We start from the raw sequence: 26,712 nt of genomic DNA, 5'->3' as shown, positions 1-26,712 counted from the left end.
ATTATAATTTTTTTTCTTTCCAGTTTATCCAGTTGGATCTTAGTTTGACCTCTTTATTATTGGTCCCAAATGATTATAGTAATTTTATTAGTATTTATTAGCATTAATTATAATCTGTGTTCAATGCAAATATTTGTTTTTTTTTTTGTGCTAATTTTCAGCTTTGAAATAGTGTAAAGTTAAGTATTAATGAAAAGCTCAGATATTATTACATTGTTTGAAGTAATATGAATGAGGCATATATGAATATATGCTAAAAAGTATGGGGTTGGTTTAAACATGTTCTTTTTTTATTATCATATATCATATCATATCTCATATCATATCAATCTCATTACTTTATCATTTAAAACACATTTTCTATTTTAATATATTTTAAAATGTAATTGATTCCTGTGATGGCAAAACTGAATTATCAGTGCTGAAAACAGTTTATTTATTTTTATTTTTTGTCTCAAGAAAAAAAAAAAAGGAAGAATAAATGAAGAATAAATGGCTTTATAAATGAGTTCTTAGTCCATGATGTGGACCTTGAAAATCTTGACACATGGATTGGGAGGGTATACAGAATCAGTCTGGGTTACTGCACAAAGACAATAAGCAATAGCCAAACGATCTTCCAGATGAAGGGTTTTCTTCCAGTCTGAATATACAAACTCTCAGGAGCTTCAGTTTTCATATCACTGAGTGTGTTTGAAAGAGAATTAGTTCGGGATCTTCCACACTTCTCCAAAGGGCTTTATTTATTTCTGCCTGTTAGCACAGATTCTTGAGCAATAACACAAACCTTCCTATTTGGTCTATGTTGTGTCAATATGTGAGCCTATGCAGTTTATAGGACTAGTAATATTAAAAAGTTAAAATTGGAATTGGTATTTAATGTAAAATCAGGTTTGAGAAGAGATGAAAAAACAAAATATATAATTTATGTTTTGACACAAAACTCATACTCTGACACTTTTATTTGTACAAATGCTGCTCTTTTACACTCGAGCAGTGGGACACGAGAGGAGGAAATGTTCAGTAAAAGTCCCTTGTTTGTCTTGAATTACTTGTATACATGTTTGCTTTCTGCAGACATTCATTCTTCCCATCTTATATTAAAGTTATGTACCTCAGGCCCTTGGTCATCTGATTCCAATGTGAGATTTGCTAGAAAAGACCGGAACGCTGTATGACACCACGCTGGCCTTGTGTGAGTGAGTGGCCTTGAATTGAGTTGTGTAATAGTTGGACCCTGGAGTCATGCAGGAATATGCTTCAGCGGATTCCTTTTTTCTAAGCAGCACTGTCAGAGAGACTCATGGGATAGATGATTGAAGCAGAGAAAAAAACAAGATGGGCTAGAAAAGAATACAATACATACACTACTATTTCTGTAGAATTGGAACGCTGGACGATCTACACATAGTCCAATCCTTGATAATTTGATGTACTTTTCAACTATTTCTTAGACATTTTACAACAGTTTATGCCTATTCATTGAGTTCAGTAGTAGAATCTGATGTGTTTATTTAGGTGTGAGGTTCAATTGCTTGAGTTTGTGTTTCTCACTGGAAGCAAACATCAATTAGATGGGAAATCAGTGGGGAGCTCACTGTAGTAGGAGGCAACTTTAATGAAAATTGAACACCACTTGAACTAACTTGGCAGACTGCCGCCCTCGCTCTGCATGCCGGCCTCATTATTTACCCATTAACAGACTCTCTGTCCAAACCTTTATATAGCAGGCAAAAACTTGCTACTTTATCATGACTCCACATCAACTTGAATAAACTGAGTTCAGTCTTCTCAGCCTAATCTTACAGCTGGCATTTCTCATTATGAGAAACGAATGCTTAAATTCACACAGTAAGCAAAAATTGTGTTGTCTATAAGCAAAAAGTTAGGACTAACTCCTGCCAAGATTCTAAAACCCATTTTGTTAATGTCTAGAAAATTCAAGCTTTTCTTCAATTAGTAGTGATTCCAGCTCTACAACCAGTCAAACTTTGAAATTTTTAAAAAGAAGAAGTCTCTTATGCTCACCAAGATCACATTTATTAGATCAAAAATGCTGTCATTTTGTGAAATATTGCCATTTAAAATAACATGTGACACTGAAGACTGGATCATGTGACACTGAAGACTGAAGGAATAGCTGCTGAAAATTCAGCTTTGAATAAATTACACTTTAAAATATAGTAGTCAACATTTGAAGTGGATCAAAAAGTTCATCAAAGTTGTCCTATAAGACAAGAACTTTGGTTTTAGGTTTTATAGGACAACTTTGATGAAAGGTTTTGATCCACTTCAAATGTTGACTAGTGTAAATTAAAATGGCCAACAGTAATTTTAAATTGTAATACTATTTCACAATAGTGCTGTTTTTATTCTATTTTTGATCAAATAAATGCATTTATTTTATTTTTTAGCCTTATACTGCTGTATTATATAATTTACTGAGAAAGTAATTATATCATATCATGTGAGATATTCCCAGTATTCTCTTGTCTCTTTTTTTCCCTCTCATATTGCGTCTGTTGCTGAGAGCTTTGGACAGTCCTGTCAGTTGCAAGCTCGTTTGTCAAAACCTATTAAATCCCAATTACTGAAGTATTCATGCTCTGTGTGGTTTGTGCCAAACAGAAATATGAAGAGAAGTCTGGTGGCCTGTAGTTCAACATTATCATGTTACAATAGGCAGCATCACAGCTTTGGGATATTAAAAAGAGATCAGACTCCAAGCACTGGAATTGTTCATAGACTGCTCGATTGTCTTCTAGAAGTGTTGGTATGTTCTGTGTGGGAGGGATCACAGATAATGAGGTCAATGGATTTGGGGTGGAGTGGGCGGAGTCACAGAAACTGGCGTCAATCAAATATGCACACAAAAATCTGATTTAGCTCTGTAGTTTTACTTTTAAGGAACATATGGAAATGTTGTCATTATTTGCTCACCCCGCATGCCATCATTTGAATATGTTATTTTATTTAATATGAAATAAGATGGTAGCCACTGTTTACACAGGAAATAATGTGAATATATATATATATATACATATGTGTGTATTCTTATTTATTAATACTACCATTCAAATGTTTCTTATGCTTCCCAAGGTTGCATTTATTCAGTAAAAATAGCAATATTGTGAAATATTTTTTATAAAACTGTTTTCTATTACTTTTTAAAATGTAGTTTATTCCTGTGATGCAAAGCTGAATTTTCAGCATCATTACTTTGACTTTGAACATTCAGCATCATATCAGTTTTCAGTATCACACGATCCTTCAGAAATCATTATAATATGCTAAATTGTGCTCAGCAAACATGTCTTATTATTAGCAATTTTGAAAACAGTTGTGCTGCTTAATATTTGTGTGGAAACCATGATGCATTTTTTTCAGGATTCTTTAATGAATAGAACATCATTTATTTGAAATAAATCTTTAGCAAAATTATAAATGTCTTATGCGATATGAAAACGAGTAAATAATGAACTATCCCTTTAACTTTATGAGTGCCCTGACCAGCCTTTCTTTAAACATGGAATATCATCCTTCCTGCCACACGCCTTCACCTCACACGGGGAGACGTGCTAAAAATAAACGTCTAATGTGAGGGTGGAGTTTGACGAGTGTTTTCAGACTCCTGGGCGGCAGAGACCAGTGCAAGACACGGACAGGAAGGGACAACTTCCTAATGTCCCGAGTAGGACATAAAGTTATCTTACGTTAGATATAGAGCAAAATAAACATTGGGAAACTAGGACAGTGAGGTTACGAAATATCTACCACACCACACCACACATGCCCCCCAATGTCAGAATGATTCTTGTAGAGTGAGTGCAACTTTGACAGTGTGTGTGGGAAAAAAGTCTACCTAGAGGATCTTCTGCTGGAAGCACAGCCCTCCCCTTTCCTCTCTCTCTTTCTCTCTCTCTCTCTCTCTCTCACTCACAGTCTTTCTTAGCTGGCTCCACTCTCTCTCAGTCTTGCGCTGTGACCGTGTGTGCTCTGAGCTTTTGAAAAGAGAGAGCGTGAAGTGCCTAGGGCTTCACCGAGCTTTAGTTGAGTTTAGTCTCAACTGTGTTACTATTTAAAACAGTCAGAGAGGAAGAGCGCACAACATCTAGGAGATAAACAACCACAGGAACACACTTTAAAGTGAGACAGTGAGTGGTGTGGACACTCGTGGTCCTCTCCTGAGGCTTTGACTGCTTCACCAGGAGAGATGTGATCATTGTGTGACTTGTTTAACACACAGACACACCTGCTCCATCCTCAGGTGGCGTTCCAAAGGACTGGATTGCTGAACGAAACACTGTTTACCAGAGGCCAGTGGACTGCACACAGGCAGGGGTGAAAATGGACTACCTGTGGGGGATTGTACTGCTGCTGTGGACGCTCGGCACGCCGGAGAGAGGAGCCGACGCTCAGAGGAGCAAAAACAACGTACCCCGGCTCAAACTCTCATATAAAGGTCAGTCACCTTCTGATTCGGTTGCTGATGGGGATTCTGGGAAAGGGGGAAATCAGAAAATGATTGAGGAAGCTTAGAAGAGCTAATGTTAAAATTTCTTGAAGCTTTTTTTTGTCTGGAGTTGGCATACGGGTCTGGTTGCTTCTCGGGGATATTGCATTGATATGATTCACATGGTTTAATTATGCATGGTTGGTAATTTTGAAAGATGTTTCTGAAAGCTGGACTTCATATTGATATTTATGGACACACATGAATATTTGTGTTCATTATTCATAACTAAAATATTAGAGTGGTGCTAGTGAAAGTGATATTGTGTTGTGTTGGCTAGTGCTGAGGGGTGCAATTATAGATAAAACATTTGATGTTTACTAGTAGTGCAACCACACTGAAAAAGTTGGTGTAGGATTGAACAGTTTTCACTGAGAAATTGCAAGCAAATTACACAAATAATTACAAAGTAACACACTGAATGGAATGTGAAATTTTGAATTAGAAAGCAGAAATACTATTTTCTTGTAAAACATATTCCAGTAACTTTTTTTCTGTTAAGTGTTAATCTTTAGATTTGATCAACAATGCATTTTTCTCTTTTTCTTTTCTTATTTTTTAATATTTAACCTTAAAAAAGTAGATCTGTAAAAAAGTAGATCACAATTACTTAAGGCACTATTTCTACCTCATCTGACCCTAAATATTATTTTTTGTTGGATAACCTGTTATGGTTGATTCAGTAAAATAAAAAATTACATTTGACTTAAAAAAAAAAAACCTGTTATTTTAAAGGACTGAAGCATTTTGTACAGTTTACAGTATTACGTTTGAAGGAAGCATTTAGGTTTAATTCTACAAGATACAGTATTATGTATGTTCAGTTTCATGCACAGATTAAATCAGGCATGTGTTATTAAGTTTGTGCATTCACAGAGCCTGTGGGCTGAATGCGTGTCTGGATGCACAGGTGGGAATGTTTAAGCCGCTGGCATTCATTGTTTCCCTGAAACACCTACATGTACAGTTCAAATGCCAAAAATACAGTCTAAACTCTGTTTATTTGAGTCTAACTTAATATCAGTCAATCATAAATGATCTATCACGGTGCATGGTTTTGCTTCAGTATGCAACACAGTACAATAATGTTTTAAATTCATACATTATTTTCACCTTGCAGAGATTTATTTTTATTTTATTTTTGTTTTTTTAATATGAGATCATATCATTCAGACTGTCTATGTTGGCATCTGCTAATTTGATTAGCATCTGCCAAGTTATAAAAGGGTACCATAAATAGGAAATGTGGAAAAGACTATTTATTTTGCTGTAATAACTATGCATGATGTTAGATTTTATTATTGCTATACAAGCATTGTTTGCCCCTATCAACACAGACTTGCCCATTTTTGGGTCACGACCCACTGCTTGAGAACCACTGATCTATTATATTCTTCTCTGCGTGTACTTTCCTCCACTTTTGTTGCTCAGCTAGAGTAAATTGTTTATAAGATTTCCAGTGTTTTGAGGGAGTGTGTTATGATAATTTCAGACTGTAAAACGCAAGGTGGCTGTTTTTAACGGTGCGGTTTTGTTAAAACATTACAACTCTTCACATCCGATTGGCGTTCGTGATGCAGTGAACTGTCAGGAGTGAATTCACAATACAAGTGTTTAAATGCCAGAGCTCGTTCCTCCCTCCCTCTGTAATTAGAAAGAGACACAGAGAGAGAGGTTTAACAGTCAGGGCAGATGGCTATATAAAAGTGAGCCATTTCTCTCTCTGCCAGCTTTCTAATTGCACTGACAGCTCCTCATTAGCTGGCTGGTGGAAGCTGAGCTCTATATGAACCGCGGTGTGTGACTGTCAGGCGACAGACGTGCTCGATCCAGCACGCACGCATGCACAAACACACGGGGGGCTCCTTAAGTACCCAGAGATCTCATCTGCCCCAACACACACACACACACACACGTCTGGAGCTGTTTACTGTATCAAACACTGACACCTACAGGCATACACACACTGTTTGTCTGGAAAACAATGAAGAAAGAGACAAAGAGAGATGGAGAGGGAATATGTGTTGGTGTTTTGCACCTAGGGAGTGCATGTGTGTGTGTGTTTGCAATGTACTCTAATAAGCTGATATAAGCAAACACGACTGAAATGCCAAGACTGATTCTGATATCCACCAGCACCAGAGCAAACTCACACACCTGTGAACATTTGTCACCACAATCTGGCTGATTCATCCTTTGCGGAGTTCTCATCAAATAAAATGCATGTGGCTGTGTGTAATTTATTTATTTATTTTTTGAAAAAACCTTTGTCTTCCTTTGGTCGAAAAAACAACAACTGATTGTTGCAACCTAAATCAAACCATTTGCAATTTTTGTGAGAATCCTAGAATTGTTTGCTTGTAGTCATTGTAGGTTGGATTAAAGAAAGAAAAATTAAGTTATATTTAAGACATATAACTTAATATATCATTAATAGTTATAAAAACAGGTTTGTCTATTGTGTTTTTGTGTGGTAATATTTATTACAGAATATTATGAATGCACAAAAGTAAATGTCTTAAATGTCTCACAAGTTGTTTTTATTGAGTTTTACTAAGGGAGAATATATTCCAAAATGTGGTCCTCACATGTACAACCAAACCTGTACACACATAGCTATAGAGTCCCTACAGCCGTACTTCCATAGAATGGAGGTGTGTGTGTGTGTGTGGAGAGGAAGCCACCGGTGAGGAAGTCCTGACTGAGCACTGGTGTTCCTCACAGGGATGGTATCAGTGTCCCCTCTGAGCTGAAAGTTCCCAGGGCAAGTTAACAATAACACCTTTACATAAATGTCAACTGGTGTGGAAAAACAAAGAACAGGATAATGGATGTGGCTGCATTTGTCTCAATTAAGTGGCAAAGAAACAAGAGATTGCCTACTTTAGTACTGTATGTATGTGTGTGTGTGGATTTGTGTGGTGGAATAATGTTTTTGGTGTAAAGCTATCCCATTCCGAAGTGAATGTTTTAAGACGGCTATAATCTCATGAAGGAATAAGATTTTTATTTCACTTTAATTAATCTTTTAATCCACAAACACGCCAAGAATCTGGTGTTGGATTGCAGTTGCAGCATGTGAACTCTCCGTATCCTCTTCAGAAATAAAGCCGAAGCATTAGAACACACACACACACCTAAAACAATACTCCGCCAAATTCCTGTGAAATGGAAAATATGTATGCCATAATACAGGTTTTCCATTGGAAAGCAGAAAGTCTGGATTTGAATTGATTACGGGTATTTGATTGCCTTAAAATTGTCTTTGGACCCTGTGGAAAGAGTTCAAACGATCAGGTACGCTAATAATCAAAACTCCAGATTTGATTAGATGGACATGTGATGAATGGAAAAAGGTGAGCGTGGATAGCGCTCATGTTTCATCTGCCCACACACACACACACACATGTGAGAGCACAGGCAGTATGTAGGGTAGAGAAGTTTATTTTTATCAGCCTCAGATGGGACTGTTCCTCTGCCTCCACCTGCCCTCCCCTCCTCGCTTGTATTCTCAGATGGTTTTCCACAACAATAGATGGAGGGAAAGAGACAGAAAGAGACAGTCTCAGTGGTTTGAAGAGGCTGAGATTAGCTCTTCTCCTCTTTAAACCGACGAGGTTCAGATTAGCAGCATGTCTAAAGCCACTTCCTCCTGAGTGACTGCGTGCTGCTACTGTAGATTACCCACAATGCCAGGCAGGGGCACCGTATGTTCTGGAATCTGACACAGAACGTGACCCGTTTTTGTCCTGATGCAGCTAAACCATGATACACTACTGTTACAGGTTTGAGGTTTAAAAAAAAAAAAAATTAAGACGTCTCTTATGAAGTCGATTGTGCTCATCAAGGCTGCATTTATTTGATCTAAAATACAGTAAAAAACAAAAAACAAAAAAAAGTAATATTGTAAAAGTTTAAAAGTTAATTAAAAATTAGCTGCTTTCAATTTTAATATCTTTCAACATTTAATTTATTCCTGTGATGACTAAGCTGAATTTTCATTGTCACATTATAATTTATAAATAATTCTAATATGCTGATTTGCTGCTCAAGAAACATTTTTAATTATTATCGATGTTGAAAACAGTTGTGCTGCTTAATATTTTAATATTTTAGTTTGATACATAATTCAGGATTTTTTGATGATAGAAAGTTGCTTTTGAAATGTGCTTTTGTAGCATTATAAGTGTCAATTTTAATAAATTGAATGCAAATTTACTAAATAAAAGCATTAATTGGTTAATAAAAACCTTGTTAACTGACCGCAAACTTTTGAAAGAGTGTATATAAAGCATAAAGATAACATTTATGCTTTTTTGTATTTTATTTTGTCTGGTGAAGTTAGCATGTAGTCATTTAGCAAGTGCCGTTTTCTCTTAACTACCGCAACTGGTCTCTTTTCCAATATGTTGAAAGATTACTAATCATCTCAATTTGGTGACTTGGGTATCAAAAATGATCTCTTTCCAAATCACAGCAATTTTCAATAATACATCTTCAGATTTCTTTGTAGACTTTGTAAACAAACCTACACTCAGTAGTTCACAAATTCCCCCTGGAACTGAAATGTTTCTGAAATGTGTTTGTAATGAGTTTTTTGATGCTAGTGATTTCAGTGATTGATTGCTAAAGTTTTACATTTGATTAAATATTTAGTCACATCCGTGTAGATTGAACTTTAAACCCGTTTGGTTGTTCCTTGTCTTTGTCTTTGCAGCTCAAATCCTTCATTCTGAGAACCTGTTCCTCAGGGTGTTCTCAGGTAATCTTTAATAGATAAATAACTCTGGGCTATATGATAATTACAGCTCATGCACTATTGATTCACACAGCAACTGTCACTATAGTTGAATTCTAAGTGAAACCTGTCAAGAGCAGTCACTTTTTGAGTCTTTATATCAGAGTTAAGTGGCTGTGTGTCATGAATAATACTGATTAAAAAAAGCACTTTTCAGTGTTTTACTAGGCAATTAGATAATAAATCTCATATTCACATTTTACACAAGATCAAGTTTATTGCTCCAGGTTGAAAACTTAATGTTCTCAGAAAGTATTTTATTACCAAACCCAATTAAATGCACTTCTCACGCCTGATAACACACTCAAAGACATGCACAATGAGCAGAATGATGTACTAATTGCATGATGTTCTATCTCTGGTGTCTGATTTATGAGTTTGGAATGTCCTGGCAACTGTCTGGATCATAACAGAGGTGTTAAAAAGTCTAAACATTACATCATGCATTGTATTCAGCTATTTAACAGAGAAAAACTTGACTGATTTGTTTCGATGATGACTCAACAAAGTCACAATATTTTAGAACATTCACACATTTGTACATGCTGTACACAGATTATTTGTTCAATGCTTTTCAGAATTCGACAGTAATCAAGTGCAGTTCATTTCCTCTCTAAAGTGAGTGTTTGTGATTGCTGATAGAGTCATTTTGCAGTTTAAGAGAGTGTTTGTGTGTTTGACTGCAGTATATGTGTGAATATTTTAATGAGACCTCTTCTCAGCACAAGTGTGTTACGCAAGCAGACCCTTGACAATCCGATGAGACGCCTGTGTCAGTTGATGTTACACACTTGTGTAAAAAGCACCAAACGCACATAGTCACACGTTAACACACATCAGAAGCAGAAGTGAGCATAAAACACATCAAAAGGGTGAAAAAATAGAAAGGAGAGAGTATGACAGAAACAATGACGTAATTCAACGGATGTTTCTATGACATAAAGCTCAGAGGAAATGCTCATTGCACTTTGTTCCATTAATTTCCTCAAAGTAACAGAAATATCCTGTGAAATATACGTAAAACACTCCACAAAAGTCCTGTACACTGTTATCATTACAAAATGCATTGCTTTGATAGGCTGTTATGTTCAATGATTTTGAAATAAAATAATTAATATATTGACTTAAAACAAGCAAATATTGTACAATGTTAATATATTATCTACATATTTTGGTAACATTTTACTTAAAGCCTTTATCTATAACGCTTTATTAAAGTAGTTTTAATGCATTAATTATGCCTTGTAGTGCACCTTACAATGCATTGTACAATCTCATGAATAATTGTAATACATTATAGCACTTATCAGTTCATTGTTACACACTGCATTTTAAATTCTGTTATAATTATTTACGGCAAGATATAATGTATTGCAACGCACATTATGAATAACTTCCTGATTTTTTGTGAGATTTTGGCTGAAATGAAAGGATTATAGTTTTCTGAACAGTTTTTATTTGAACAGACAGTATTGTCTTCGAAAAAGCCTGTGTTCATGAGTGTTCACATTGAAGTGATGGTGAGATGAATTCCATGGTGCTTCGAGTGTGTCTGAGTGTATAAAAGGCATTCTGAGTGTTTTTTAGTTATGGTGCCAAATGGAAACACCACAGCCACTCCATACACAAGTGAGAGATTCACTCTCGTTCTCTCTTTCTCCTCTTCTCTAACTGACCTCTTTTAAGTCATCTCAACCTTAGTCTTAACCTTTCTTCATTCTGATCTTCTCTTCTCCTCTGTGGCACTCCACAGGTTTTGTCTTTCCTTTCTCACACTTTCCTCTTTCACTCTTTCCTCTCGCCTGTTCTTCCCCTTTTTCCCCTCAGGCTCTTTGAAAACCCGTTCTGACATAGAAATACATTATAAGTGTGTGAGTGTGTAGTTATGAAGATTTGCATGATGCAAAATTGCTTTAAAACGTTAAGTGTTAAGTCTTCCTTAATTCATTCTTTCATTCACTTGTTTATATGTGTGTGTGTCTATAACATGCTTTTAATTAATGAATTAATTTGCAATTTTTGGTAGGTAAGCAACAGGCTTAAAAACATTTTTGGATTCTAAAATTAATGTGGATGATTCTATCCCACACTGTGTGTGATTCATCTGCTGCCCTTTTTGCCTTAACCTTATACAACCTAAAACCTAACACACACACACACACACACTCATAGGTTACAATAATTGTCCAAACACTTCCATATTTCTCAGCTGCTATCAATGTCCCTCTGGAGAGCAATTTAAGTGTGACGGCAGGGAAAATCTTACTTCCCTTAAGAACAAATGCTGTAATTACAGCTTTCTGGTCCTGTTGCACATTTTCTGTTTTCTTTAACGTGGCTTTACACCACACACCAACTAACAGAACAAACTTAAGAGTTATATATAATGATAGACAAAGACCCACAGTTAGGTATGCGTGTTGACTGCTAGATGCTGACTCTGACAAAACTTTAGATTTTTTTTTTTTTGTCTTAGTGACTTAAACAGATTCTATCGCCTATTACCCATCCTCATACATGTTCCAGACCTGTATGACTTACTTCACTGCAAAAAATATCAGTTAAGAGATGTAAACTCTCTGAAAAAAGGTACCAGAGCTGTGACTGGGCCTGTACCCTTTCAACAGGCACACATTTGAGCCATTCAAGTACTAATATGCACTCTTTTGGAGTAAATAAGGTACAACGGTATAACTCAAACTCTAGTTTGTTCCTCACAGAAAGCTACTGCATGTCTTCTGAAGACTTGGTACTTTTACTGTGCTTTCTTGTGGCTTGTCAGTTACTGTTGAATGAATCTGGGCATGAGTAAACGAAGACAGAAATGTCAGTTTTGGTTAACCAATTCCTATAACAAACAAATAAAATAAGAAATCCCTAGCAAATATTTTGAAGCTACCTGAAACTAATTTACGTAGATTACTCTTGTTGGCTTGTTTTATTCAGCTCTTTGTTGTGTAGACAATAAACTACATAAGGAATAAAAGCAAAATTCACAAGCAAATATCTATGTGTATCTATGAGCACCGCCAGCTTTCCCAGCTGTCTTATAGCCAAACCACAGTCACAGGTCTCACACACACTGCTGCCGTCCCTGCTGAGCTGTTCGCTGTCAGAGCCAAGGTCCATCTATCTGTCTCCCTCTCAACCATATAACTCTAAAAAATGAGGATGAGGTCAGAAAGCATCAAGTTTTACGTATTGTGGACCATATTTGAAAGCTCAGCATATGGGTGTCAATGTTTCTGCCAGCTTTTGCTTTTCAAGTTTGTAGGAGACCCAATAAATCCAATATACTATATTCACTTTTTCCCACAGAAATGTTGGAGTCCAACAACCTTCTCACTTTCAACGGATTGGCCAACAGCTCTTCCTATCACAACTTTTTATTGGACGAGGAGAGAGGTCGGCTGTTTGTGGGGGCCAAAGATCATGTGCTCTCCTTCAACTTGGTGGACATCAATCTGGACATGCAACTGGTAAGAAGAGGGTGTTAAAACAGCTAGTATAACAATCAGGATAACATTAACCAATTTAGATAGTCAGCATTTGCACATGGGACATCATTCAAATGAAATCGATGTAGAGTTGCTAGTTGTAGGGAAGGTTGTCTGAATGACTACTCGACTATTTGGCTGTAGGTAGATCTATCAGACACTAAACAAACAGAGACGGATAACCAGAATATTTCTCACAGAATCTGATGAAGTCTGACAGTAGCCTAATTGTCTTGGAAAGGATGTGCATGATTGTGATTTCGTGATTTTTTTGTGATTTCTCAGAAGTCACAGTTAGCATGTTAAAAGTGTCAGCACGCTAAATCCTTTCAGGGATGTTGTGTCTCAAAAGTCGTCCACTTTAAACACCACAGCTAACAAGTTAAAGCTAAAATACTTAAAATATCCTGTGCTTAAAATCCTTTACAATTCCAATTTGGTGTTGCCAGTCAAAAATGGCTAGCCTTTAAAATCTTTTATTATGATATATTATCACCAAATCTCAGATTGAATCTTTTTGTCAACTTGTTTTCTTTCAGTTAGCACAGGTTTTGTATTTCTTTTTGGAACTGATAATAGTAGGTCTCATTGATCTGAGGTTTTGCACCTCAGTTTTTGAGTGAAAAATGCATTAATCGTGGATAATTTTGGCAATATTTACCCCAATACTGAGGTGTATACTTTCAGTTCAACGGCGTCTACAATCAATCCGTTTAAATGATAAATACAAAACCTGTCAAAATCGACAGAAAACAAGTTGATAAAAAGATTGAATCCAATATTTGGTAATATAGCATAATAAGAAATTGATAAGCATTATACATGCTTTATTACGCATAAATGGTCTCTCTCTCTCTTTCTTATTCTCTTGTTCCCTCTCTCTCTCTGTCTTATACACACAAACATGAACACATCAGCACACAGGGGGGTCTGTTTCCAGCGAAAAGAGTATGAATATTTCAGGGCAAAGCTGTCATACTGATCACATAGAGTCTGGCTGAGAGCTGCTATCCATTCACCTGGATAAATAATGAACAAAATAAACGTAGCAAAGTACAGACAAACGGCGCCAGGGCAAAACCACAGCCCACTTTAACCTATATACAACTTTTTAAACATAGCCTTCACAGAACAAAGGTAATATAAATGTTACCGTATGAGGAAGCATGGGATATATATAATGTATCCTGAAGAATTTACTTTAGTCATCGTACTTGCATTGTAAGAAGCTGTTAGAACAGAACATGTTCTCTATATATACCTGAGCTGAATGCGTTTTATAGAGGTTTTTCCATCGGTCATTTTGTCCCGTTATAAAAAAAGAGGGTGAACTAATTCAGTTATTGTCAGGAATAGTGACACATACTATGGCACTTTTATAACGGAGGTCTAATGAGGGCAATATGTACCGCTACCAAAGAAAACTTTCTTCCTCCATGCCAACTTCCAAGAGTGAATATTTAGCTCTGTACTCTGTCTCTTTCTCTCCCTTGGAAACACAGAAACACAATTTCACTCAGCGCTTATCTGATCAGTGTGCAGTTTCACACGTTCACAGCCATCAGACAGGAGCTCCATTACAGCACACTGAACTCTCTCCAGACACAGGAAGAACGGAGCTCACTGTGACAGCTGTCCCACAGAAACCTCGTTCTTCCCATACGATTCCATTACACTTTCCACCAAAGATCTCTTTCATGATTCCTAGGATTTGCACAACACATCTGGAAAGTTGTGTCTAGACTCGGGCTAATGCTATAGCTGATATCCATGTATAAAGATTTGTGTTAGAGAATGGAGTATATGCTGAAGCTTTGGGACAGGCATATTTTTAGGGAGATTTTGATGATTATGCATATTTACCATTTTGGGGTGAAATTTTGTTTATACAAGTACAAGTATAGTAAAGTATACAAGTACATATGGTTTAACAAACTAGAAATTAGGATAAACAAACGTCCTGACCATTTTGGGTCAGTAAGTTATAGTTCCCTATCTGTCGGTCACTACGAGTTATGTCGTGACGACATTAGGGGATTTACTTGGAAGCCCCGACTGCCTCTGATAAGAGAAAACGCCAATGAAATTTGGCTAGTGGATTTTGCATACCTGAGCCACTCCCCGTGCATACGGGTATAAAAGGGCGACAGGTGCATCCACTCATCAGATTTTTGCTTCGGAGCCGAGTGGATGAGAAGTCTTGCGATCTCCACAAAGCCTTCTGCCTCAGAAAAAAAGAGTTTGTTCCTGGGTGGCGTCACGGTGCAGACAGCGGTGTCCCTGCAGCAGCGATTCCCCTGGGCACTTCACCTGAAAGAGCAAATTTCTAAAACACTGGGCGGTTCGCGTCTTTTTAAAGATGCCGTTCCGTCCGTGTTCTCTTGGTTGCGGTCGCTTCCTGTCCTCGGATGACGGTCACGAGCGTTGTCTTCAGTGTCTGGGCATCCAGCACGCTGAAGATGCGTTTGTGGATGAGTCATGCGCCTGTTGTGGGCGTATGAACATGGCAACGCTGCGATCTCACCTTTCCTTTCTGAAAGGATTGGCACCCTCTGCCGCCACCCGTCCCGGTCTCTCTGGCTCGAGCAGAGGACCGCCGGCTGGCGCTCTGGGAGATCTGAGGGTGACGGTAAGAGCTTCTCCGCCGGGCACGTCCCCGCGGACCTCTTACTCCTCCCGCAGCGCTTGTTCCGTCCGGTTCCCGAGTGATTTCGCTGGTTCGCCTCACGGGGCCGCCAGCATTTCATTCGGTGCGCCGCCCGAGGATCAGATGTCGATCGCGGCATCGGGGGATGGGCTTTCGTCCTCTGAGGATGAACGATCGGCGGGGCTGCCCCCCTCGGGTGTTGTCGCCACTGCCGATCCGGACCCAGAGCTGACGGCCATGCTTGCCCGGGCAGCCGTGAGTATCGGGCTGGAGGTCAACAGACCGCCCAGTCCCGAGCCCTCGCGGCTGGATGATTGGTTCATCGGCGCAAAACGCGACCAGCGGCCGCACTTTGCCCCGGTGCCTTTCTTCCCGGAGGTGCATGAGGAGCTGACGAAGTCGTGGACGGCCCCTTTCACGGCCAGAAGCCGCTCGTCTCCCTCCTCCGTCCTCACTACCCTCGATGGCGGGGCGGCCAGGGGGTACGTGGATATTCCCCAGGTGGAGAGAGCGGTTGCGGTGCACCTGTGCCCGCAAAACGCCGCCACCTGGAGGAATCGTCCGCGTCTCCCGTCCAAAGCCTGTAAGCTGACGGCCGCACTCGCCGCCAAGGCCTACAGCGCTGCGGGCCAGGCCGCCTCTGCCCTGCATGCCATGGCCATCCTGCAAGTTCACCAGGCCAAGGCACTAAAACAAATGCACGAGGGTAGTCCCGACCCGGGGTTGATGCAGGAGCTGCGCACGGCGACTGACTTCGCTCTCCGGGCGACGAAAGTCACGGCGCGGTCCCTCGGGAAGGCGATGTCCACGTTAGTGGTCCAAGAGCGCCATCTCTGGCTCAATCTGGCCGAGATGAAGGATGTCGACAAAGTACGCTTTCTCGACGCCTCCATCTCCCAGACGGGGCTATTTGGCGACACTGTCGAGGGTTTTGCCCAGCAATTCTCGGCAGTACAGAAGCAGACGGAGGCAATTCAGCACATCCTCCCTAAACGGCGGGATGCTCCAGCTGCCACCGCTGGCCCAAGGGCCAGGCCCCAGTCTGCTGGTCGCCGTGGGCGCCCTCCTGCGTCCTCCAGAGCTCCTCCGCCCCGTGCTGAGTCGTCACCTAGGCCGGTGCGTCGAGCCTCTCGCAGGAGTGCGGCGCCCCCTGCGCCTCAGCCGGCCGCCAAGTCCTCCAGGAAGACGACAAAGCGGCCCTGACGCGCACAACCCGGAGATGGAGGAATTTGCTCTTTCCCAGGAGACGACGAGGCTAGCGTCGCTCCTTCCCCCGGAGGAGGGCCGGGTGGAGAATCCTGTGTTTTCTTTTCTTTCTGTTCCGCCACTGGCTCAAGGGCCAGTGGTACCCACATTGCCAAAGAAAGAGCAATTTCCCTTTCCTCCGGGTTCCCAGGTCTGCGGGCTGACAGTGTGCGACGCACTGCCTCCTCACTCTCACCCGAGACCCATATTGCCAGTGGCCAAGAGAGTGCGGTCTGGGGACGCGATGCCTCCCCGCGCACCTCTAGCCAGTCCCCCCGGGGACTCAGGGAGTTTTGTGGGGATGAGTCAGAACGCACCGCCTTCTGCTCCATCCAACCTTACTCCCCCTCGCTGCACCACTGCGGGCACGTCGATTGTGCCTTTGGTGCCACTTGCACGGTATCTGGGGGCGTGGCTTGCGCTACCCAGCCCGTCTCGCTGGCTCATTCGCACAGTTCGACTCGGCTATGCGATTCAGTTCGCCAGGCGGCCTCCCAGGTTCGGCGGCATCCTCGAGACTTCGGTGGCAGTCCGAGATGCACCTGTCCTGCGCGAGGAGATTGCTGTCCTTCTGGCAAAGGGTGCGATCGAGCCGGTCCCTCCAGCCGAGATGAGGCAGGGGTTTTACAGCCCCTACTTCATCGTGCCCAAGAAAGGCGGTGGCCTCCGGCCAATCCTGGACCTGCGAGTCTTGAATCGGGCCCTACACAAGCTCCCGTTCAAGATGTTGACACAGAAGCGCATTGTCAAATGCGTGCAGTCCGCGGATTGGTTTGCAGCGATCGACCTGAAGGACGCTTACTTTCATGTCTCGATTCTCCCTCGACACAGGCCGTTCCTACGGTTTGCGTTCGAGGGGCGGGCATGGCAGTACAGGGTCCTCCCCTTCGGGCTCTCCCTGTCTCCCCGTGCCTTCACGAAGGTGGCGGAGGGCGCCCTTGCCCCGTTACGGGAAGTGGGCGTCAGGATCCTCAACTATCTCGACGATTGGCTCATTCTGGCCCGGTCGCGAGAACAGTTGTGTGGTCACAGGGACCTGGTGCTCCGGCACCTCAGCCAGTTGGGGCTTCGGGTCAACTGGGAAAAGAGCAAGCTCTCCCCTGCGCAGAGAATCTCTTTTCTCGGTGTGGAGTTAGACTCCGTGAGTATGACGGCACGTCTCACGGACGAGCGTGCCCAATCAGTGCTGAACTGCCTGAGTTCCTTCAGAGGCAGGACAGTGGTTCCGCTGAAACAGTTTCAGCAGCTCCTGGGGCATATGGCATCCGTAGCCGCAGTCACGCCGCTCGGGTTGCTTCATATGAGACCACTTCAGCACTGGTTACACTCACGGGTCCCGAGATGGGCATGGCGCCGCGGGACACGTCGTGTGACCATCACACAGTCGTGTCGCCGCTCTTTCAGCCCCTGGTCAGACCTTGCTTTCCTACGGGCCGGGGTGCCCTTAGGACAAGTGTCCCGGCATGTTGTTGTCACAACAGATGCCTCCAGCATGGGCTGGGGCGCTACATGCAACGGGCAGGCAGCCTCGGGGCTCTGGACGGGGCCTCGACTGCTTTGGCACATCAACTGCCTAGAGCTGTTGGCAGTGCATCTGGCCTTAAAGCAGTTCCGGCCACTGCTTCTAGGCCAGCACGTGTTGGTCCGCACGGACAACACTGCGGCTGTTTCGTACGTCAACCGGCAGGGGGGTCTACGATCACGCCGCATGTCACAGCTCGCCCGCCATCTCCTCCTCTGGAGTCAGTCACAGCTCAAATCGCTGCGCGCCGTCCACATTCCGGGGGAGCTCAATCGTGCAGCCGACGCGCTCTCACGACAGCTCACGTTCCCCGGAGAATGGCGACTCCATCCCGAGACGATCCGGCTGATTTGGAGTCGATTCGGGGAAGCTCAGGTAGACCTGTTTGCTTCCCGCGAGTCCTCCCACTGCCAGCTGTATTTCTCCCTGACCGAGGCCCCCCTCGGCACGGACGCACTGGCACACAGCTGGCCTCGGGCTCTGCGCAAGTATGCGTTTCCCCCAGTGAGCCTGATCGCACAGACGCTGTGCAAGGTCAGGGAGGACGAGGAGCAGGTCTTGTTGGTTGCGCCATATTGGCCCACCCGGACCTGGTTTCCAGAACTCACCCTCCTCGCGACAGCCCCTCCCTGGCGCATCCCTCTGAGGAAGGACCTTCTTTCTCAGGGGCTCGGCACCATATGGCACCCGCGTCCAGATCTGTGGAACCTCCATGTGTGGCTCCTGGATGGGACGCGGCAGACTTGAGTGGCCTGCCACAGGCTGTGGTGGACACCATCATTCAGGCTAGGGCCCCTTCAACTAGGCAAGCCTATGCACTGAAGTGGAGTCTGTTCGCGGACTGGTGTTCTTCTCGTCGGGAGGACCCCCGAAGATGCACGGTTGGAGTGGTGCTTTCTTTCCTGCAAGAGAGGTTGGAGCGCAGGCTGTCGCCCTCCACCTTGAAAGTGTACGTGGCTGCTATTGCGGCCCATCACGATGCAGTGGACGGCCGGTCCCTGGGGAAGCACGATCTCATCGTGAGGTTCCTGAGGGGTGCCAGAAGGTTAAATCCTCCTAGGCCACCCCTGATGCCCTCCTGGGATCTCTCTATTGTCCTGGCTGGACTTCAGAGGGGTCCCTTTGAGCCGCTGGACTCAGTCGAGCTGAAATTCCTGTCGGCCAAGACAGCGCTCCTGACCGCGCTCACTTCCATCAAGAGGGTCGGGGACCTCCAAGCATTTTCGGTAAGCGAAGAGTGCCTTGTGTTTGGGCCGGCCTACTCTCACGTTGTCCTGAGACCCCGGCCTGGATACGTGCCTAAGGTTCACACCACGCCTTTCCGCGATCAGGTGGTGAACCTGCAAGCACTGCCCTCGGAGGAGGCAGACCCAGCCTTGGCGTTGCTGTGTCCCGTAAGAGCGCTGCGCATATACGTGGACCGCACCCGGAGCTTCAGAAGCTCCGAGCGACTCTTTGTCTGCCACGGAGGTCAGCAGAAAGGGAAGGCTGTCTCCAAGCAGAGGTTGGCCCACTGGATAGTGGATGCCATCGCCTTGGCGTACCAATCCCAAGGCGAGCCGTGCCCCCTCGGGGTGAGGGCTCACTCCACACGGAGTGTTGCCTCCTCCTATGCGCTGGCGCACGGCGCCTCTTTGGCAGACATCTGTAGAGCTGCGGGCTGGGCGACACCGAACACCTTCGCGAGATTCTACAGTCTCCGCGTTGAGCCAGTCTCTTCCCGTGTGTTGGGTAACAGGTAAGTGGCGGGAAGAGTTGGCCGGTGTCACGCTTGCTGCGCCATTCCCCCTTACCCGGGGATACGAGCGCCTATTCTCTCCTCCAGTTAGTTCCCCGAACGGCGAACCCTGGCGGAGTTCCTCCAGCACCCCCGGCAGTCAGACTGGGCGGAGCAGTCTGACGCCAGGCCCAGTACCGGTGTTAGCTTGCCCGGGTCTCCGGTCAGCCCCTGTACTCGGCTAGGTGCCCGTGCGGCCTGATTCCCTTCGGGTGATCCCACACGTGTATTCATCCACGGTACGGTTTCCCTCATGGTAAACCCGTGTCTTCCCTTTGACAGAGCTCTGTCAGGCCCTGCTGGCAGCCTTCCTCCCTTCTCCTAGGTAGGATCTGCCCCAGGGTCCAGGCGTATGTAGCACTGCCCCAGGCTTGGGCCAGTCCATACCAGTGTCTCCACACGTTACCTCCCTTCGGGCAGGGTGTGGCCTCCGTAGCGCCCTTCTCCGGAAGGCTCGCTTCCCCGTCGTTACTGCCGGGCTGTAACAACAAACAGGAAAGACTTGAAGCAATCTTTCATAGAAGGTCGAAATCCCTTCCGATTTCTGGGGAAAGGAACAGCGGCTTGGCTATCTCCAGCAGCAATGTACTCAGTGGTCTCTGCGGGCACCAAGGTTAGCGAATTTGCGCTGGGGCGACGGGAAGGTTGCGACCTTCGCATCGCATTTGTCTGTCACGCGCTAGCTTGTCAACATCTGCATGCCACAAGGTCGTGACGGGGTTCAGGTTGTGGCGCTTTCCATAGACCCCTAATGTCGTCACGACATAACTCGTAGTGACCGACAGATAGGGAACGTCTCGGTTACGTACGTAACCCTCGTTCCCTGATGGAGGGAACGGAGACGTTATGTCCCCATGCCACAATCTCGAACCATCGCTGGTTGCCAGGGACACGTTCTCGGCTCCTCAGCGGAAAACCTGATGAGTGGATGCACCTGTCGCCCTTTTATACCCGTATGCACGGGGAGTGGCTCAGGTATGCAAAATCCACTAGCCAAATTTCATTGGCGTTTTCTCTTATCAGAGGCAGTCGGGGCTTCCAAGTAAATCCCCTAATGTCGTCACGACATAACGTCTCCGTTCCCTCCATCAGGGAACGAGGGTTACGTACGTAACCGAGACGTTATTTATTAAATGAATACTTTTATTTAGCAAGGGTGCATTACATCGGTCAAACGTGACTGTAAGATATGTATAATATTAAAGATGTATAATGTTACAGTATATTTCTACTTCAAATATACTTTTTTTTTTCTTTTTTAATTTCTCTTGTGGGGGCGTGTTTGAACGAGCCGTTTTAGGGGGTTGTGGCAGAGTCTTAACTTTGATATAGAATATCTCTTTGGTTTTGAGACTTTAGTCTTTGCAACTTCAGGGATCTTATCTATGCACAATCAGCTTGTAACACTCCAAAGAGAAAGGAAAACTTGAAATCGCATCATATGACCCCTTTAATAATAAGAATTATTTGTTATTATTTTACTGAAGGACTCTCTTATGTGATTATGTGCATTTTTTCGCCTTTTTATTACTAAAAATGTTGTAATAAATTGGGAAATTTATTAACATATTATATAATATTACAGTCATCAGTGACCTTAAAGTGATGTGTGTGTATTGCATGCTGGGAGATTCAAATTGTAATATGTGACCCTGGACCACAAAACCAGTCTTAAGTGTAAATTTTCCAAAATTGACATTTATACATCATATGAAAGCTGAATTTAGCCGAGGTACATCTATTTGAAAATCTGGCATCTGAGGGTGCAAAAAAATCTAAATATTGAGAAAATTGTCCAAATTAAGTTCTTAGCTATGCATATTACTTATCAGAAATTAAGTTTTGATATATTTACAGTAAGAAATTTACTAAATATCTTCATGGACAATGATCTTTACTTAATGTCCTAATGATTTTTGGCATAAAAGAAAAATTAATAATTAACAATTCTGACCCATGAAGTGTATTTTTGGCTATTGCTACAAATATACCCCAGCGACTTAAGACTGGTTTTGTGGTCCAGGGTCACATATTGTCCTGAGAAACTTGTTTCTATGGTATATTTTTGGGTGAATTGCTGCTGTTTTAACCAGTATTAAGTAGAAAAATATGTCATATGTATTTACTTGCTAAAAACAAGTAGGTTGCTATAGTGGGTCTCTAAAGGTTAATAGACAACTCTCTGACCGGTAGATATCCTGGCCTCCTTCACCTTCTCGACGAGATGAATGCAAATGGGCTGGGAAGGACGTCCAGGTAAGTGCTTCTCTTTCACTTTGTATTTTTTTTTCTTCCATCTTCTCTCTTCTGTCCTCTCCATAACCCTGAGATCTGTCGGATAGACCTCACTGATGCAGTGAACTGCTTGTTTGTCTGCACTGTTCCACTTCTCTCTGCTTCATCTCTCATATGTTTCGCTTTGTAGTACATGTATGCATGATGTAAAAAATGTTACTTGAGCAGCACATTAGAATGATTTATGTGACTTTGAAGACTGGAGTAATGAAAATTCAGCTTTGCGTCACACGAATAAATTACATTTGAAAATTCTTTAAAATAGAAAACAGTTATAAATAGAAAAATACTTTATTTTTAATCAAATAAATGCAGCCTTGGTGAGCATATGAGAGTTTGTTCAAAAACAGGAAAAAATTTTACTGACCCCAAACTTTTTGACGCATAGTACGACAGCTATTCATTTTTTTTATTGCTCTCTGGGAGAGCAATAACATATTTTTTCCATTATAGCCTATATGTCTTTTATTGAAAGTAAATGTAATGTTTGACATAGATCCAAAATCAAGACACGATTGATTTGCTTTTGAGAAGAGCCGCTCATTCTGACAAGGTAAAGCTGTGCTTGTCTGTCATCCGTCTTTTGCTTTCACAAACAAAGTTGAAGGTTTCTCTCAGAAAATCAGTTCAGCAGATGTCAGTGGAAGAATGAATAAAAACCAAATCACTGAATTGTGGGACAACGGTGTATAAACACTTTCCAGGCTGGTCTGCCATTTGCTCTCATAAATTCCATCTGAGATCCTGCCCGAGGCGCTGCCTTGAACATATAGAGCCATAGAAAGCGGCCCTCGGCGCTATTAGCATCATAAAGAAACTATAAGGTTGGTTGGGTTTCAATGGCACTTATTTGAATTGCAATAACATGCATTGTGTGAGATTTTGATGTAAACATGGTTTCAATGAATGGCGGCGTGCTCACTGAAAGATGGCTTTTATGTGAAGAGAGGGGTGCTGGTGAAAAGAGACAGATTGACTGAGGCTTGTTCTTCTCAAAGAGAGGTTGACTCAAGCTTGTTTGAAGTAAGTGGGACTACGTCAATTTAGGGCCCTTTTGAGAGCCAATGAAGATAGAAAACTGCTGGTCCTCTTGAAGGATCTTCGCAATTTGTAAGAAACAAAAAGAGAGCGAGATCAATGCTTATGAACCAGAAGTCTTCACAAAAACATCCATTTATGTTGGTGGTGGTGCTGCATGTTAGGTCAAATTAGACAAGTGTTTAAATTAGAAGTGTTTGAATTCATCTGTGGATTTTGCAATAAATACCTTTAACATAAAATTAGCATTTATTTTTAAAATAATGTGTATTTTATTGTATTTTAACATTTTGTTTTACAAATAGTTTTATTTTATTTTATTTTAATTCTAAGTGTTTTAAATGCATTTGTAGACTTTGTAGAATTTAGCATGGAATATTGACATTTAAAACATTTTATTTTATTTTATTTTATTTTATTTTATTTTATTTTATTTTATTTTATTTTATTTTATTTTATTTTATTAAGGCTTGGTCAAAACCAATAGCATGGACAAATCGACTTTTTACAATTTTAAATAATGTTTTCCTATTTGTTTACTGTGCAATTTCACTATCAAACAATGCAAATAGAAGTAACAAACCACTGCTAAGAAGGTGAACCAGTAATACACTGAGTGGAGAGCTTAAACTTTAATTAAAACCATGCATTTTTGTTTTGATGAAGGTGTGTGCAGAAACATGTCAGTTTAAATTATGTCTGAGTTATCCAATTAACAAATGTTTGCTGGTTGCTGGGAGAAATCACCATAAAAATGAGTTACATATAATTGTTGAGGTATATTAAGTTGGTATAGGAGGTTGGAGAAATATAGCTAAACTAAAAGTGTCATTCAGTCAATATTGATGGAGTAGAAAAAGCCAAATCTTTGAGTCATATATTATACGTTGTCATACTTTTCTGTAAACCTTTTCCACATCAGATGAGTCACTTCAGTCTGTTCCAGATGAGACTTGCTCAGACACGTGGCTTTAACACAACTGGGGAGCTTCTGAACACAAACATGCACATTTCCATAGGCAAAATCCCTGCTCAGATGCTACAGTGGAGCTGACAAACACCAATAACACACACACACACACACACACACACACACTAACCCTGAGAGTACAGGCCACTGGGGAGCTATGGACGCCTATAACAGGATTTCCCTGTTAATGCACTAAACACCCTGCTGAAAAACAACTCCAGCTGTTTTAATATTTTCCTTTTAATAAAGCGCTTTGTGGGAGTGTGTTGGTCAGCTGTGCCGCTGTGTGTGGAATTCTGCTGCAGGAGTTTGATGAACACAGAAATGACATAAACAGAGGAATTACGCAATATTAAAGAACATGAAATGATTGGGTTAGTCCACTGATTACAGCGTGACAATCTAAGGACATCAAACACATATCGTCATGCAACATAAACCTATGAGTGAACCCCTATAATATTGAAGGTGATAATATAAAGGTAGTTATTAGTGAATGTATGAAGTCAGTTCCTCTCAAGTGCACACAGGTGTCCTAATCACAGGTTTAGGTCACCACAATAACTGTTTAACTAAGTATTGAAAATCAAAAAGTAAACAAATACTTCACCCATCTTCACTACTGTTCAAAAGTTTAGCACCAATTTTTTATTATTTTTTTAGTTTGGTCATAAATACAATAAAACAGTAATATTGTAAAATAGTACTACAATTTAAAATATATATATAGATTTTAAAAGGTAATCATTCCTGTGATATCAAATCTGAATTTTAAGCATCATCAATTTTACTCCAGTCTTCAGTGTCACATGATGGGGGAAAAAACACAAAAAAAACTTTTTGTTATCTGACTGATTCCAAAAATGTAATTATTTATTTGAATATATTTATATTCTGGATTTATTTATAATAATTTCATGCTATTTTATTGTTGTCAACATTTTTATAATGATAATAATAATATTAATAAACATATTTGAAAAACTGCAATAATTCAATCAATTAAATTCAATTCAAAATGTGTGTAGTTTGTCTGGTGGGGTCCAAATATAAGACTACTTTGGAAAACAAAGTAAACAAATATTTCATCCATCTTCACTACTGTTCAAAAGTCAGTGATACATTTTATTTATTTGATCATAAATACAGTAAAGCAGAAATACTGTAAAATATTACTACAATTTAAAATATATATAGAATCTATTTTAAAATGTAATTTATTCCTGTGATGCAAACTGAATTTTCAGCATCATTCCTCCAGTCTTCATGTCACGTGATCCATCAGAAATTTTAATATGCTGATTTTCTGCTCAAAAAATGCTGACATTCTTATATTGAGTGTGTCCAAGTACTTTCTTGGGCCACTGAATGTGTATGTGTATGTGTGCGCGCACGTGTGTGTGTGTGTGTGTGTGTGTGTAGGTGATAAGCTGCGTCTGTCAGCATTTGTTGACACAGATGGCATGCGCTTATTTATTTAAGAACGTAGTGACCACTGTGAATCAAGAAATATAGATACACCACAGATTTAGTTTGCTTTTCTCTCTGTCATGTTCAAGGTGTTGTTTTTGAAGTTTCTGTTGGTAAAATATCGGCTACATCAATATAAATGCTGTTTTCTGATCATTAATTGATGTTGTTTTGTTCTCTCTCTCTGCAGAAGGAGTGCTCAAACTTCATAAAGGTTCTGCAGCCGTTTAATCAGACGCACTTGTATTTGTGTGGAACAGGAGCCTTCCATCCCGTCTGTGCTTATGTGGAAGTGGGCAAACGCCCAGAGGTAAATGCATCCCATATCAGTTATTCTTTCACAGTTTATTGGTGATTCTGTTTTACCAAATGATGTCACTTTTGATTATATAGAAGCTTTACTCGCTTAGACAAATTTTTTCGAATCAAAATCTAGCCTAGAAATCTGATGGACATTTGCTAAATGTTTCATTGTGGATTGCCATTTGCACAGAGATTCATTTTGTGCTTGTTTCTATCCAGGACAACATCTTTCGGCTAGGGTCGTCAAGGTTTGAGAATGGCCGTGGAAAGAGTCCCTATGACCCCAAACTGCTGACTGCTTCCATGCTGATCGGTGAGTGATGCTGAATATGAACAACTGATTTTCTGGTTAATATTTAACGTCATTACGGCTACCCCCTAATAGTCAACTAATCGTTAGTCAACCAGAAGAGGCTTGGTCGACCAAAATTTTTTTAGTCGCTGAAAAAAAAAACACATTGGTGAAGTCACGCAGCTTGTTAACGACTGGTCTATGGTAATACAGTACATCCGGCAGGACATCCAAACGCTCGCCTATCATTCATCCACCACAAATATGGCTTATCATCTAAAATATGTAAGTATTAGCAACTTTACATGGCCGATCAATCTAATGTTAACCTAGAGAAATGTCCAC

The 26,712-nt window shown here is 41.6% G+C and overlaps 1 protein-coding gene across 1 annotated transcript in view; it reads left to right on the top strand.

The window, feature by feature from the left end:
- Positions 1–3,960: 3,960 nt before the first annotated feature.
- The window catches only part of LOC306843219 (semaphorin-3ab), a 38,901-nt gene continuing 16,149 nt past the window's right edge, over positions 3,961–26,712 (top strand). The window contains exons 1-5 of the mRNA XM_079374556.1: positions 3,961–4,462; positions 12,630–12,790; positions 22,193–22,255; positions 25,963–26,082; positions 26,295–26,388. Of these exons, the coding sequence (XP_079230682.1) occupies positions 4,348–4,462; positions 12,630–12,790; positions 22,193–22,255; positions 25,963–26,082; positions 26,295–26,388 (553 nt within the window). The 5' untranslated portion in view covers positions 3,961–4,347. The remainder of the gene's footprint in view (positions 4,463–12,629; positions 12,791–22,192; positions 22,256–25,962; positions 26,083–26,294; positions 26,389–26,712) is intronic.

The sequence above is a fragment of the Barbus barbus genome (genome assembly GCF_936440315.1).
Source record: "Barbus barbus genome assembly, chromosome: 23".
NCBI lineage: Eukaryota > Metazoa > Chordata > Actinopteri > Cypriniformes > Cyprinidae > Barbus > Barbus barbus.
This window is presented reverse-complemented; position numbering and strand designations above follow the sequence as displayed.